The sequence below is a fragment of the Nipponia nippon genome, unplaced genomic scaffold (genome assembly GCF_047370975.1).
Source record: "Nipponia nippon isolate SJK-2023a ecotype South Korea unplaced genomic scaffold, ASM4737097v1 scaffold_10, whole genome shotgun sequence".
Lineage (NCBI taxonomy): Eukaryota > Metazoa > Chordata > Aves > Pelecaniformes > Threskiornithidae > Nipponia > Nipponia nippon.
The window spans coordinates 27,741,082-27,756,606 of NW_028262291.1; the positions used below are offsets into that span (position 1 = coordinate 27,741,082).

At 37.4% G+C, this 15,525-nt stretch overlaps 1 protein-coding gene across 6 annotated transcripts in view; it reads left to right on the plus strand.

Moving 5' to 3' along the window:
* Positions 1 to 15,525, plus strand: part of CKAP5 (cytoskeleton associated protein 5) — a 53,034-nt gene that overhangs the window by 19,661 nt on the left and 17,848 nt on the right. For all 6 annotated transcript variants that reach the window (XM_087746127.1, XM_087746130.1, XM_087746131.1 and 3 more), the window contains exons 10-26: positions 969 to 1,058; positions 1,169 to 1,333; positions 2,151 to 2,279; positions 3,301 to 3,483; positions 4,459 to 4,572; positions 5,747 to 5,857; positions 7,099 to 7,191; positions 7,751 to 7,936; positions 8,409 to 8,503; positions 9,919 to 9,976; positions 10,061 to 10,186; positions 10,531 to 10,667; positions 10,829 to 11,003; positions 11,594 to 11,707; positions 13,736 to 13,864; positions 14,508 to 14,702; positions 15,358 to 15,493. In XM_087746127.1, the coding sequence (XP_087602253.1) occupies positions 969 to 1,058; positions 1,169 to 1,333; positions 2,151 to 2,279; positions 3,301 to 3,483; positions 4,459 to 4,572; positions 5,747 to 5,857; positions 7,099 to 7,191; positions 7,751 to 7,936; positions 8,409 to 8,503; positions 9,919 to 9,976; positions 10,061 to 10,186; positions 10,531 to 10,667; positions 10,829 to 11,003; positions 11,594 to 11,707; positions 13,736 to 13,864; positions 14,508 to 14,702; positions 15,358 to 15,493 (2,236 nt within the window). The remainder of the gene's footprint in view (positions 1 to 968; positions 1,059 to 1,168; positions 1,334 to 2,150; positions 2,280 to 3,300; positions 3,484 to 4,458; positions 4,573 to 5,746; positions 5,858 to 7,098; positions 7,192 to 7,750; positions 7,937 to 8,408; positions 8,504 to 9,918; positions 9,977 to 10,060; positions 10,187 to 10,530; positions 10,668 to 10,828; positions 11,004 to 11,593; positions 11,708 to 13,735; positions 13,865 to 14,507; positions 14,703 to 15,357; positions 15,494 to 15,525) is intronic.

The following is a 15,525-nucleotide window of genomic DNA, read 5'->3' on the forward strand; positions in this document are numbered from 1 at the left end:
ATCTCATAGTCAGCTTCTGAGTAGAAATTATTTTATTAATAATTTAATGTGGAAATTATTAATAATTATTAAAGCATTTATAATAATTATTAAATTATTAATAATTTCCCCATTATCTGTGGAAAATCTGTTTTGTATTATGCAAGAGCTTATAACTTCTGTAAGGCTTCCAAACTATGAGCTGTGTTATGTTTATAAAAATCTTGAAAACAGCCTGCTTTCCACAATTAAAAGCTCTGCATGTTTCTGGCTCACTGACTTTTTACTGTTGCAGAGGCCATACTTAAATGGAGCTGCTCTTATTACTGGCACATCAGAATGTCTGCTTATTTTTTTTTTTCCTTTATTTTTTTTATTTATTTTATTATTCAGCAGTGACTGACTGAGCAGCTAGATTGGGTATAAATTGCTATGAAATTCCAGTGTGGCATAGTTTAGTATCAGGTGTGCTTTTTCAAGGTGATAGATCTGAAAAATATTGCTCTAGGAAGGATTCAGTTTGCTTTAGAACCATGGTCTTGTCAGCTCTGGGTCAAATGAGGGCTTCTTAATGAGCCATGCTGAGTGCTGTCATGAAGCTGGGAAAGAGGGGACAGGTTATATACCTTTTTGGATTTTTATAGTGAAATTGTTTCATTTCCATTCTATTGCTCTGTTCCAGACCAGTAGAGCCAGTGTATTCATCTGTAATTACGTGAACTTGTATATCTGCCTTTTGTTTAGCTTTGCTATGAAATTGCTCAAAAATCTGTATTTGCTAATAGATTGACTGGAATGAATTTAATATTGGAGATCGGCTAGAATAAACTACTTCATACTGCGATTGTGTACCCCTGGAGGGGGTATCAGTGATGTTTGCATTATTTGCTTCTCTGCAAAATACCTGGGAGCAGACTGTCAGGCTTTCCTGTTATATTAGTGCAGAGTGGATTGACTTTTTTGTTTGTTTCTTTTTCCCTTTTCCATAGGTTGTTCCAACAATCCTGGAGAAATTTAAAGAGAAGAAGCCTCAGGTAGTGCAGGCACTGCAGGAGGCCATTGATGCAATATTTCTTACAGTAAGTAAGAGTGACAGTTTTCCCATTGTCTAAGAATTGGTCTCTGATTTTGATTTGCTTTTCTCTTACTTTATTGAAACTAATGACTTCTTCTTTATCCAACACTGTAGACCACATTGCAGAACATAAGTGAAGATGTGTTGGCAGTGATGGACAACAAAAACCCAACAATTAAGCAACAAACATCCCTTTTCATTGCAAGAAGCTTCCGTCACTGCACACCTTCTACTCTGCCAAAAAGCCTGTTAAAACCTTTCTGTGCTGCACTTCTCAAGGTAAAGCAGAGTTAGTACTTCTCTGAAATTGACTTGAGCACTGTTTTGTGAAGTGTCAAACTGTTTTGGGAGAAAGACCCTTCTGTTAGTGCAAGGATTAAAGAGTTCTTGTGTGCTATGTAGCCATCAGAGTCAGTTTTGACTGATGTCAAACATGAACGCGACTGTCAGTCATGGGAACAGTTTAGTCTCCTTTTTCTTACCTTCTCTGAAACTGAAGACTCACCAAGTTTATAATAGATTAAGACAGTGATTTACAACAATTAAACTTCTGGGCACTGTGCCACTTGCTTCTTGCAGACATTTCTAGCAAGCTTTTGTTGGAATGCTACATGTCATTTACCATGAATAAAAGAACCATCATTGATTCATACACTGCAGTTACACTAGAGCATTTATCACTGTAAACAATAATGATGTATAATTTTTTTCTTATGGCAAAATAGCCCTTTCCTTGTTATGGGAAATATCCCTGGCTTCAGAAATGGAGATTTGAACAGGGTTGTGGGACTTCAAAATCCCTGTGAACTTCCATGGTGTTGCAGTATCTATTAAAGCATGAATGTTTACCCTCTTCTTGTATGAAAGATCCAAAGGTGGGAAACTGGCTGAATCTGAGAAACAGTAGACTTGATGAGTATATAGGAAAACGGAAGTGAAGAACAACCTTTTTATTTCTACACTGGAATGTTAAGAATTATTCTGTAGTAGATGTAGACTTTAAAAAAGGGGAGGGGAATTTATACAGAAGATGAATTTAAGAATCTGTTTAGATATGAGCAGCAAGTCATATGATACAAGTTGTCTTTCTCTGCAGCATATCAATGATTCTGCTCCTGAAGTAAGAGATGCTGGATTTGAAGCATTAGGCACTGCCTTGAAAGTGGCTGGAGAGAAAGCTGTGAATCCTTTTCTAGCAGATGTAGACAAACTAAAGCTTGATCGGGTGAGTTTATCATAAATGTTGTAAAAGAAAAAGAAAAAAAAAAAACAAAAAAACAAAAACACAAAAAAACCCCCAAAAAACCCCACAAAACACACACACACACACACACACACACACAAAAAACCAAAACAAACAGCTTCCTTTATCAATTTAAGATGCATGTTAGGCTAGAGAAGACTAAAGAGGATGCTTTAGCTAATGTCTTTCATCACAGATTTTTGAAAAATTTATTTTTTACTTAAAAGTTACTGGTGTTGCAGGGAATCTGAAAATCTCTTTATTTCTTACTAGGTTATCAAGCATCTTTTCTTTTGATTTCCACTACCTAAAATACATTAGTATGTTAACATTGCACCTTTTCATTCTTGTGTAAAGAATCTGTTTGGCTTCCAGGCTGTATTATCTATGAGGTGGGTTGTGAGGTTTGGGGGTTTTTTGGTTGTGTGGGGTTTGGTTTTTTTTTTTTTTTGGTTGGTTGGTTGTGGGGTTTTGTTTGTTTCTGAACACTTTGTTGTCTGAAACAAAGTTTAGGGTTTTAGGTCACAAGCACATGGTCTAACTCTATATTACTGGACAGGATTTGGTATTAAAGGCTTACTTTCCAACAACAAAATTTTCATGCTTTTGCATAAACTGACAGGTTTGTTGACTGAACGATGATTTTTCTAATTTAAGGTGCTAAAAATCAGTCTTTAGAGCATCTATAAGTATCAGGGGGGTGTCAATGCTTTCTGTGTGTATAAATGCGCTTCATTTTGAACTAGGAAAATTATTGTAGCAATACAGTGATGGCTGATGCCATTGACTAGTTAACATTACTACTGTAAGGAACACAGGATAACAAAATTTTGTGAAGTAAACAACTTAACTACTCTGGAAAAAACATGAAGAGTTTAAGTTTGAGCCACTGCTGTTGAAGGGACACTGTACATCCAATTGTGGCAGCTAAATAGCTTTTTTTCTTCTCCCCCCCACCCCTTTTTTCCTTTTTTTTTTTTTTTTTTTTTAAACTGCTTGTCAGATCAAAGAGTGTGCTGAGAAGGTAGAACTGGTTTATGGTAAAAAGACAGGGGGAGCAGCTGAGAAAAAGGAAGGCAAGCCTGTTACCGGAAAGACCCCTGCTCTTTCAGGGACTGGTGGAGATAAAGAAACAAAAGATGCAGCAACCAAACCAGGACCACTGAAAAAAGCACCCGCTGTGAAGGTAAGAGAGATTGCCGAGAGATTGTCTGACAATCACAGTTGTCTGTCATTGCATCGGATAGGTACTTATTGAAGATTAAAAGTGGCCTGTTGAAGGTCTCCTTCCACTGAGGAATCACTGTCCTTCTGTAGGAGTATGTGAGCCCAACAACAAAAAGAATCTGGGACTTTCCAAGAACGTACTTGGTGAAATTTCTGTTTTTAATGATACAAACTGTCTTGTCTTAATACCAGATTTTGATATTGAAGTAGTGATAGACCACTGGAGGCATTCAGAGGAGCCTCAGATGTTGTAACGTTAACATGCTCTGTGGTGGTACAGTAATATTTGGCTAAAATCAAAATCTCTTCTTGTAACTAGCAAGGTTACTACTTAAGTGTTGAGTATTCTCTTCAGTGTTATCTTTAGCTTGTTACCTTAAATAATTTGAACCATAGCCTGTATTACTTTAAAATGATTATTTGGATTTTTAAAATTTACCTAAGTAGCACTATAGATGGTCTTTGTAATACCCTACTTATTTCTCCAGGTGGGAAACCTGGAAGTGAATAGTAGAATGTTTTGGTTTTGTTTTTGGTTTTTTTTTTTTTAAATCTATTGATACTCTGGTAGCCTGGAAAAGAGACACCAGTCACAAGTTTAATATCTAATCAGTATCCATAAGAGAATATATAGATGAATTCATTATTTCCTGAGCCTTCACAAATACATACGTTCTTTCCCTTTTTATCTTTCATTGTCTTTTATGTCCCTGTTACTATGCATGTTTTGTAAAACCTGGTAGTCTGAAAGCAACATATGATTTAAATAAGCTCTAGCAGAAAACTATTTCTTTGCCTGCAGCTGTTATGATACTAGAGAGAGATGTACTTTTTGACATAAGAATGTAGAAGTGTGGAAAAACAGCAGTTCTTTTGGTATCTGGTGAACTAGAGACCTGTTTGATCTTGATTAACTTGTCCATTTCCTTTCTAGTCTGGAGGCCCACCCAAGAAAGGCAAACCAGCTGTAGCTGCAGGTATGGGAGGTGCTGGGGCTAAAGGCAAGAAGGGTCCTGAGACCAAAGAAATATTTGAGTCGGAGCTCTCGGTGAGTATTCTGCTGTTCTCTGAAATACAAAGTCCTCTGTATAAGTAGCTTTGGTTAATCAGTTCTTCAGCCACTACAGAATTTTTCACTGAGGTTGGGTTTTTTTTGTTAGGACAAGGGAAATCAATACATTTAAATAAACGGAATTCATAAGTGGTAAACTGGGTGTTTGATATATTCTGGTAAATACACCTGTTCTTCAGGCTGTTGTAGGTACTAGGCCGTATAAACAATAACTCATGCTAATATAATAGGGTATATCTTGTCCCTGAACTAGGAACAGGTGAAAAAAGTAACAATGTGGCTATGCTGAAAGTGTCTGGTATGAAAAGCCTGAGAATACGGTATTCTAGAATTTACGTTGAAATCTGAAGTAGAATACAGTAATAATTAAATGAACTAATGCAAGTTTATTCCATGTTCATATTAAGTTACACTTCAAGAAAATGATTGTATTCTGCATGTTAATTGAGTATCTGCCCATCTTCTTGGTAGGGAACCAGGTAAACTAAGCTATCTGTAGGTCAAACAGTAACAAAAAGCTATTAAAGCTTTGCTAGATGTATCTGCAAGTTTTTTTGACTGCCAGTTATTTTTAGTGTCACTTAGAATGAATACTTCCCATTATGTATCCAGTTTATATTGTTAGTTATATGGTGGAAAATGAGTATATGCTTCCTGAAGGCAGTACAGACACCAGTGAAACAAGGGAAGTTTTTATCATTTTTCATATACTAAATAATTTTAATTCTTCATTTTGCAAAAATGGATGCAGAAGATGCGTCTTCTCCCATCCACCCTCGTACACCACTGATTCATTGCTGTGAATGTTTATTCAGACTTCGTACAAAATTATCTTGCAAATTTTAGGTTAACTCTGCTTGATTCTGTAAGTAGGTAGTGACTACTCAGGATTATTTCTGACTGTCTGCACAACTTATACTTTTTAGGGATTGCTTTTCTGTTAAAGTACAATTTAGCAGCTTCCTAAATTCATAAGCCCCCCAAACTGTAATCCATGGAAAAATCTTTTGACCTACAGCAGAAAATTCTTCGTATTTTTTAAATGCACCACAGTGCAAGGGTCATTCCAGTATATTACCTGTCCTTAATGCTGCTGCCCCACTCCGAAGGGATACAATGGGGTGTTAACCTTGTTCTGATCTGTCTGCAGATAGAAGTATGTGAAGAGAAAGCTGCTGCTGTCCTTCCAGCTTCTTGTATCCAGCAGTTGGACAGTGGTAACTGGAAAGAGAGGCTTGCCTGCATGGAAGAGTTTCAGAAGGTAAGTTTGTAGCAGTTGATAAGAAGGGAGGCAGGTAGGGGAAGAGAAGAAAAGCAATGATTTCTTCAGCTTTTTAGGCCTGATAACTCTTTTAAAAAGTCATACCAGTAGTAGTGATATGTCAGCACTTCAGATGGATTAAACAATACTTGCAAAAGACAAGGGGCTATATGGTTTAAATTGGCTCTTATTCCATCACAGTAGTGGAGTAAGTCTTTTAGTTTAATGTATATAGTTATGCTTTTCTCAAAAATATTTGTATGTGGATTGAGGATACACAGAGGTCTTTTTAAAACACTAAGCAATTCTGAAGCTTAGTCTCAAAGATAACTAGGTTTAAACCAAAAGTTTTGCAATGACTGGGCAAAACCAGTTGCAAGTAAGTCCCTGCTGATTGCATGTTAGGCAGCAATTGATCATAATACTAAAATTTCAATTGGCAAATAGTTGATGTTGGAAGCTTTATACAATATCAGCAGTCTTCACAGCTGGGGGCGAGTGCTTCATGTAGTCACAAACAAAAAAGCATCATGTGTCACTCAAATGTGAAGCCTGGCTTTCTTCCTATGATACTTTGAGAGTTCACATTCAAAAAGTCATGGACTGTAGATGTACAAATAGTTCACAGCGCTACATCGTTATAGTTGTGACTGAGTTTTAATATTTTGGTGGAAAAGGTGACTAACTGAAGTTATGAAACCGTGACTGGCTGCACTGAAATGCTGCTGCAGAAGCCAGCTTTACTCAAATGTAAAGATGTTACAGTTTCAGTGGAATGGATAAGACTAACAACAAGTGAAAACAGAAATTTAGATTATATTCAGGCTTAATCTCTGCTGTGTATTCAGCATTCCAATGTGAAAGGTGTACAGTGTATTTCATCTTAGAAAAAGCAGCTTGGGTTTTGTTTTGGGTTTTTTGTTTGTTGTATTTTTGTTTTCAGTTAAGTGTATTCCCAGGGCTAGAATGGCCAATAGTGGCTGTAAGAATGCTTGTTAAAGAACATACAAAGTGTCGCAATGTGAATGCTGTAGTATAAATGTTGGCTCAGTACCTGTAAAATGGGCTCCTTGTAAAAGTGGGTCTTGTAGTAAGGCTCTTCAGCTAAATTATGTTGAGAATTTCTGCAACTTAGTTCAGTATTAAGAAAATCTTTACAGGACAGTTGAGGTAACTTCTGTTTGTGTTTTGGGTTCTGTATCACTTGTGACCCACTGGCTAACTTAATGTGTATCCTTTAGGCTGTTGAGCTTATGGAGAGAAGTGAAATGCCTTGCCAAGCTCTAGTGAGAATGCTGGCCAAGAAACCTGGTTGGAAGGAAACAAATTTTCAGGTAATACATTATCCTTCAGTAATTAACAGTCCATTTTTGTTACTTAATGTAAGCTGTGTTTCCAGCTAAAAGGCTGTAGGTTCATATATGTCATTGATGACAGTCCTAGCACCGTGACCACAGTTGTATCTGTAGTCAATGAGACTATAAACTCTGAAATTAGATTTTATTTCTTCGGACAGTTGAGACTTAGAGACAAATTTGAAGATATCTAGATGTGTATGTGTACACATGTGTGCAGATATGTGTATGTATGTGTCTATACATGAGTTCTAGAAGTAGACAATTTGTGTGTATAATCGCACAAAACCATATATATGCAAGTGTGTGTATATAAAATATGTATTTGTGTACACAAATGTGTTTGTGTAAACATAAACACTTTTATATATTCAAATGTATATATACACTTGTGTGTGTGAATACACACAAATATATATTTTATGTGTACATTTGTGTTTATCCACAAATACTTTTTTTATATATATATCTATATAGAATAAAAATTTGCTCTAAAATACACAAACACGTGAGTAACTTGCTGTTATGGACGTTCCAGGTGATGCAGATGAAACTGCATATAGTTGCATTGATTGCACAGAAAGGAAACTTCTCCAAAACTTCAGCACAGGTTGTGCTGGATGGTCTTGTAGACAAGGTTGGTGATGTGAAATGTGGGAGTAATGCAAAAGAAGCCATGACAGCAATAGCAGAGGCGTGTCAGTTGCCATGGACTGCTGAGCAGGTGAGTAAGCAGCAGCAAAGGTATTCTTTCAGTAAATAAAATCAGAAATATTATGTGACATCTTCTTTCAGTCTGAGGAGTAAATCCTAAATCTTTGATTTTTCTGTTGCCTGAAAGTGATTTGTTTGGTCTCAGGATGCCTCCTAAGGCAGAAGTTAAATACAAGTTCCTCCAAAAGAGGAAATAATGAGTAGTAAATCAGTATTTTTCTGAAATACTGCCAAAGCAGGTACACATCCATAATAAAGGCATCTCTGGCTGTCTTTAAGTACATCAGGAATTTCTGGTTCACTTCAATTGCAATTGTATTCTGCTACAGTGATGCAACAAATTTTTCCTAGTATGTTACCCCAGCTGTTTCTGTTTCCTTGCAATGCCCTGTGTTTTTCGCAGGTGTCATCACTCCTTTATTACAGTGCTTTGTCACCTGGTTTGCCAGTGAAAATTTACACTTAACTCTCTTCTGTTCCAGGTTGTGGCTATGGCTTTCTCTCAAAAGAATCCTAAAAACCAGTCAGAAACTTTGAACTGGCTTTCAAATGCAATTAAAGAGTTTGGCTTTTCTGGGTATGTCTTTTAAGTAAATTGCTAAGAGAAACTTGAATGAAAATGTCTCTAATCTAGGACTAAGAATCTGTTCTTCTCTGTCGTATTGGTCTGAAGAGAGTGATTGCAAGGGCATCTGAACTCTTGTTCCTTAAACTCTGATGCTAGCTCTGTCAGGTGCTCTTCTAGCTCTAAATGTGTAAATGAAAGTACCTGAAGTTACCGATAGGATAGGATACTATTACACTACTAGATGATTTATTTATCACTTGGCTTTTTCTGAAGAGCATTTTTCTTAAACTTTGTATACTATAGGAGTGGGCTGGGCAAGGAGCTGCGGTATTGCATGTCTGTTGTTCCTGTTCTACTTGGATACACCTGCAGCCAGGCGGGTCGCTACATTTTATAGTTCAGAAAAACAAAACCTGACAGCCTACAGAAGAGTACATAGCAGCATGCTTATTGCTCTCCTTGGGAGAGATTTTGAGGCTGATAACAGGATGGAGTTTTAGCTAACAAAATAGCCATTATTGCATCTGGCACTGTGAGGGTAAGAAATGGATTCTCCGTCAGAACCAGGGATAGCATTCCTTAATTTTTAATCACCAGTCTATTAACTGGTCAAGCATATGTAGTACAGTTTACCTCCTAAGAACAAAGTTTTTAAGCAGTGAAGACTTCAAATATTAATTTATTTTACTAATTGGGCAGTTAGTATGCCTGTCCAAGTTGTTTTGCAGCTATTAAATGGATAGTAACATTCATTAAGTCTAGAAAATAAACTCTCTTCTTCAGTAAATTCGCTAAAAAGTATGTCTTCCCAGCAGGGTAATCTATGTGTAGATATGATACTAGAACAGCAGTGTTTGAGGGTGCACAAAGGAAGCTTCTGTGATTGCCTGTCTTCTGTTGAATTCAGTGGTGGTATAGAAGATTCAGTAATCTAAATGTTCCTTTCTTTCTCTTGTAAATTTCTTTTTGAAATTTGTGCCTTTTTCTGGAAGATCCTGAGACGGACTAACAGAGCCAAAACCCTCAGCTTTTTTACATAACCATGTTTCAGCTGCTTAAAATGATTCTAGACTCATCCCTCGGGATTTCAGTCCTAGCAATCATATGGATGATGTAGTGTAAGAAACTTTCCAGCTGTCATAATAGCAGTCTTTAATATTAATTATCTTCTGTTTACTGTATTGATTTTCATAGTAGGCTATTCCCCAAACTGATCTCTTTCAGTAGTTATTTAAACTGCTACCATCTATACTGTACCTGTAATATTATTTTATAAGTGTAAATATCTTCTGCTTGTATGTTAGTTGTATGAATCTGTTCACAGTGATTTTTTTTTTTTTTTTTCCTTTAGCATATTGTGATGATTTTATCATGTTGCTTCCTATGTTGCATTTTACTTATGGGGGATATCTTTTTCTCCACAGACTGAATGTCAAAGCTTTCATCAGTAATGTGAAGACAGCTCTTGCTGCAACTAACCCGGTGAGTAAATTTAGAATTTTAATCCTGAATTATTATCAATCCTTAATTTTTGAAGACTGAGCACTTTTATCCTCTTTCTGGCAGGCTGTAAGGACTTCTGCCATTACCTTGCTGGGAGTCATGTATCTTTATGTGGGACCTCCTTTGCGAATGTTTTTTGAGGATGAGAAGCCAGCCCTTCTCTCCCAGATAGATGCAGAATTTGAAAAGGTATGAAGTGTGGCTCTCTTACGACCAAGTATCATTAAAACTACTTGAAAACTTTAGTAGCTGGAATCTGTAGTAATATTGTAGTCTAACCTGTGGTTTTGTAAGTGAACCAGATTTTTTTAAGACAGCTCACCAAAGCAGCTGCAAACTCATTATGTCTAGCTATGTCAATAGTCACTTTTTTCACGATGAACTTCAAAAGTTTCTGGTTTTGTTTGAGTAGCGTAACGTTTTAAAAGTCTGTCGCCCTGAAACAGTGCATTCATATCATGCAGGTGTTTTTATTTTTAATGTCAAATGAAAAACTGTAAAATAGTCGTTTCTGATTTTTGTGTTGCTTGCAGATGCAAGGGCAGACGGCACCAGCCCCAACTCGTGGCATTTCCAGGCACAGTGCGGGAGGTGGAGATGATGGTGAGGAAGAGGAACAGGAGGATGTTGGGAATGACGTTGTAGATCTCTTGCCAAGAACGGATATTGGGTAGGTTTGGGTTCTACAACCTGAAGACATATTTCCACTGCAATTCAAAACCTTGTGTTTATAAACGCTTTCTAAGCAGAAATCTGTGGTGTTAACGCACTCAAATACTAAAAGATACATAACTAAGAAAATGGGCTTTTTACCTTTTTTTTTCCTCTTAGTGATAAAATCACAGCTGAACTGGTGTCTAAGATTGGGGACAAAAACTGGAAGATCAGAAAGGAAGGTCTAGATGAAGTGACGAGCATAATAAATGATGCGAAGTTCATACAGCCAAACATAGGAGAACTTCCAGCTGCTTTGAAGAGTCGTCTCAATGACTCCAATAAAATCTTGGTATGTTATTCAAAATCTTCCAGCTGTTTCCAGCTTAGAACTTAAGACAAACTATTTATGATTTCTGAACCTTGCTTATTACTCAGTCTGCTACAATGTCATGAAATCAGCAGTTGGAAAACAATGAACTGTGTATTTCTAAATCATATATTTGCCTATTTTTATAAATTTTTACAAATTTATATATTTTTATAAATATTTGCCTTTGTCTTTGCTTGTATTTAAAAAAAAGCCTTCAAAAAGGGAAAATCTACCTGTACTCTGAATGTAATATAAGCAAATCTTAAAAAAACCCACCAACCAAAAAAAAAAACCCCACACCACCAAAAATGAAGTTTGAATAATTGTTTTGCTTGTGACAAAAGTGAAGTGTCCCTTGTTTGAAAATATTTTTAGTTGCACTTTAATTTACTTAGAATATAGAAATAATTTTTATCTGTGTGATGAATTTGAAGTCTGGAATAGATATCATTGAGCAGGCATTTTAAAGTAGAAGCCTAGGCATACAGCGTACTTTCCCCATATGACTTGGAGTTTTGCGCACATGCTTGTAACAGTATTTTGTTCAAAGCCTTTTTGTTCCCGTGCAGGTGCAACAAACACTGAGCATTCTTCAGCAGCTAGCAACAGCAATGGGCCCCAATATCAAACAGCATGTGAAAAATTTGGGCATTCCTGTCATAACAGTCCTAGGAGACAGTAAGGTAGGACACCCATCAAGGTATCTTTCCTTTTTGCTGTTTGCTACCTGAGCTATGGCTGTTGCTGTCTGGACATGCTTTTGAGAGGTGGATGGTAGTTGAAACTTCTTTGGAAGCTTACAGATTTTTTGAAAGGTTCTTGCCTAAATGACAACTTGTTATCCAAATATGAATGTGTGCCTGAATATATATTGTCCTGCTTGTAAATAAACGCAGTCAGTGTCATTATTCAGCTTTTAAATGAGATGTGGTGACAGTATGCATACTTCTAATGCTGAAAATACACACTACGTTAGACGCTAATCAGGCTTGCTTGGTAAAGTTGCTTGTAGAACTTTGGTTCTTCTAGCATATCAGTGTGGATTCCAGTGTACGTTGTTGTCTCTGTGTCACTGCGTAAGAGACCTTCGAACTGTAGGTAGAAACAGGACGCTCAGCAACTGGCACTGAAGCTTGTATAATGTCAGTGTTGAGCTTGTCAAGAGGCTATGTCAAAATCAAAGCTAGGACCATGGGAAAGAGCTGTTTGAAGCAATGGGGGAAGGAGGCTTGGGAAGATGCCAATGTCTTGTGCCAGAAGTCACAGGCAATTATCAGAGGTGGCATACTTCAGATGTCTCTACTCTGAATGTGAGTAGGAAAAAGAGCAGAAAAAGATCTACCTGTCCCAAACAATGGAAGGACTAGGACTGGTCCTAGAGCTAGATAAAGGCTCTTAGTTCAAATTGTTTTCTCATTAAGAGTCTTAAAGAACTGAGGTTTTACATGATTAAGTTGGATTCTTCTTTTATTCACTAATTATCTTGAGGAAACGGCAAGCTCCATTCAGTTCCAAGTACATGGTTTAAGGATAAGACCAACTGTGATTAACTTGTACTGTTACTAAAACGTGTAATACCAGTGTTACTTGTAAGCACTATAATGCTGACAGAGGACTGTATACTCATCTAAACTTTGTTACAGTAGTAAATTTTTTTTATGTACTGCAAGATTTACCCAGTTTATCCAATTGCTAGAGTTTGAAGATGAGGAGGATCTTTTTTGGGCCCTACTTCAAAATGTTGACAGTGGATCCACTGAATAGTTGAGGAAAATCAACAGCTTGTAGCATGAGTGAAGACAAATTAAGTTTGGGTGATGGGAACCAAGGCCCTGTCAGAGAGACTGATGAGCCTTTATTTACCTGCAGCACATGATTTGTTTCTTTTCCTCAATGAGATTAAAGATGGGACAAGTTATTTGCAAGGATGCTCACTTCTTGTTTAGATACATGCCTGGATGTTACCTTTGCATTTAAAATTGATTCATTCTAAAGCTAAATGAGTCTGTGCAATTTTTAGCTTGCCTCAGAAATTCAGCCTGTAGGAAAGAGTCCTATGTATGGAGTCATGTCTATACTGATACCATTTTGAAGAACCGTGGTTGTTAAGTATTCCATCTGACTTCCCGTAACTTCACATAGCTGCTTCAAAAAAGGGTGCTGTTCTAAATTTTGCTTGGAAAAAAAAACACTAAAGATGGAACTTGGTGGGAGTTAGAGGGCTCCCCTATTCCTGACTTGAGTTTCACTCATGTGTGTCCTAAATAAGAGTGCCCTAATAACAGGCTCCATAACCCACTTGCCTTGATTTATGAATGTGCTAAGTCTATTTTAAGCATTACATAAATCACTAACCTTCTTCTTTAGCTTGTTTGAGAGCTAGGAGACTCCCAAAATTCTCATCAATGAATGGCAGCAGGTACAAAGTGCTTTTAAAGATACACTTTGTCCCTCTTTATTAAACTTATGTTTTAAAAATGATGGTAGATAAGTATAGTGTCTGATTCAGTGATTTCTGCAGGTGATACCATCACTAAAACTAAATTCTTCCGAATCTTAGACTTCTCAAGCAGTGAATAAGAACAGAGGTTTCAAAGCCTGTAATGTAGAATCTTCTTCCTTTCATGTGAAGGATGAATCTGTTGCCTCTTCTGTTGTAATCTTCTGTCCCCTCTTCAGGATTATTCTTCTTAAATCTTGTTCTTTTACAGAATAACGTTCGTGCTGCTGCTCTAGCAACTGTGAACGCCTGGGCTGAACAAACTGGCATGAAAGAGTGGTTGGAAGGGGAAGACCTGTCTGAGGAGCTCAAAAAAGAAAATCCTTTTCTAAGGCAAGAGGTAGGTTTCTGTTAAGTAAGCTTCTCCTTATGTGTATCTGATCAAAATAACCTTACTTGCTATGGACTATGTTTAACTATGCAGACTGAAATGCCATAATGCTACCATTACATGAGTAAACAAGTAGCTGTGTCTTCTTACTGACATAAAATTTGTTAAACCTCAAAAGGCTAATAATGAGCTTTCTTCCTGCATGATAGCTGTCATTCAGATTTCAGTGCCTCCAAAATGAAACTTTTGTCTGTTTTGATCAGCATTTTAAGAGCTAGTGTGTTTTCCCTCAAATTAACCACATGGTAATGAAGACTAGAACTGAAGTGGAGGCATTAGTATGTTTGAGGTTGGTAAAGTGCAGCTGAAATTCTGATGTTACTTTCAAAAGGAAGAAGCAGACTATGCAGTCTTAAGAGACTGGGCTCTGAGTTTTAAGACAGCTGCGTATTAACATACTGTACTTAATTTTTAAATTTTTTTTTTTAATTGCTGACATGAAAGTTGATGTTGGCTAAGAATATTTGCCTGAACAAAGGTTGGGGTGGGTTTTTTCCTGTGAAAAATGTGAAAGACTACTATTCAGGCTCTTATGGCCTGACAGAGCGGTGAGTGCTTCTTCAAAAACTTTTATTTTAAAACTTTCTTTCAGCTTCTTGGTTGGTTGGCTGAGAAGTTGCCTACCCTCCGTTCTGTTCCTTCTGACCTACTCTTGTGTGTGCCTCACCTGTACTCCTGCCTTGAAGATCGAAATGGGGATGTGCGTAAAAAGGCGCAGGATGCCCTGCCATTCTTTATGATGCATCTTGGCTTTGAGAAGATGGCAAAAGCCACCGGCAAGCTGAAGGTATTTCTGTCACTAGGATTAGATAAAGTGACCTTGAATGAGTGGGTATTAACAAGTCACATTCACAATCTCATGATATGCTGTCTTGAGTCATGTAAGCTTGTCTGCATTTAATATTTTCAGGGGGTCTGAAAATAGCATCATGAGGCTGTGAGTTAGAGCTTTCTCTGCTTCAGACAGATGACTGCCACCACACGTTTATCACTTCAGGAGCTTGATGTTTATTCACTCTGCTTTTCTTCTGAAAAAAATCTACCTGCAGATAGCTTCCATACCGGTTACTGTCCAACTGCATGCCTTTGAACACATGCTTTAAGATGGCTTCTAGCAATTTGGTGTATCTTATGGACCCTTGAGTGCTGAATCACTCTTAGGGCACTCCATTAACATCATAGGACTGCTCACCTAAAGCAGATCGCTGGTTCACATTTCCCATAGATCTTGAAGAAGCTTAATGGAAAGGTGTTTTATTTCGGAACAGAAATGTCTGAAAACATTGATGTTTCAAGTGTCCTGGAAGATGCTAAACAGAGAACAGCTTGCTTCAAACTACTGTCATTTTCCTTGTCTGTGGCATGGGTTAGTAATCAGTATCACTAATCTTTCCAAACTTATCACTTCTTTCCCCACCCCACCACCCCACCCCGTTCTCTAGCCAACTTCCAAAGACCAGGTACTGGCCATGCTTGAGAAAGCCAAAGCCAACATGCCAGCCAAACCAGCTCCTCCTGCTAAAGCATCCTCCAGAGTGGTAGGGGGAGCAGCTCCAGCCAAATTCCAACCTGCATCAGGTAACCTCTCTTACGTTCTGGGAAATGACTGA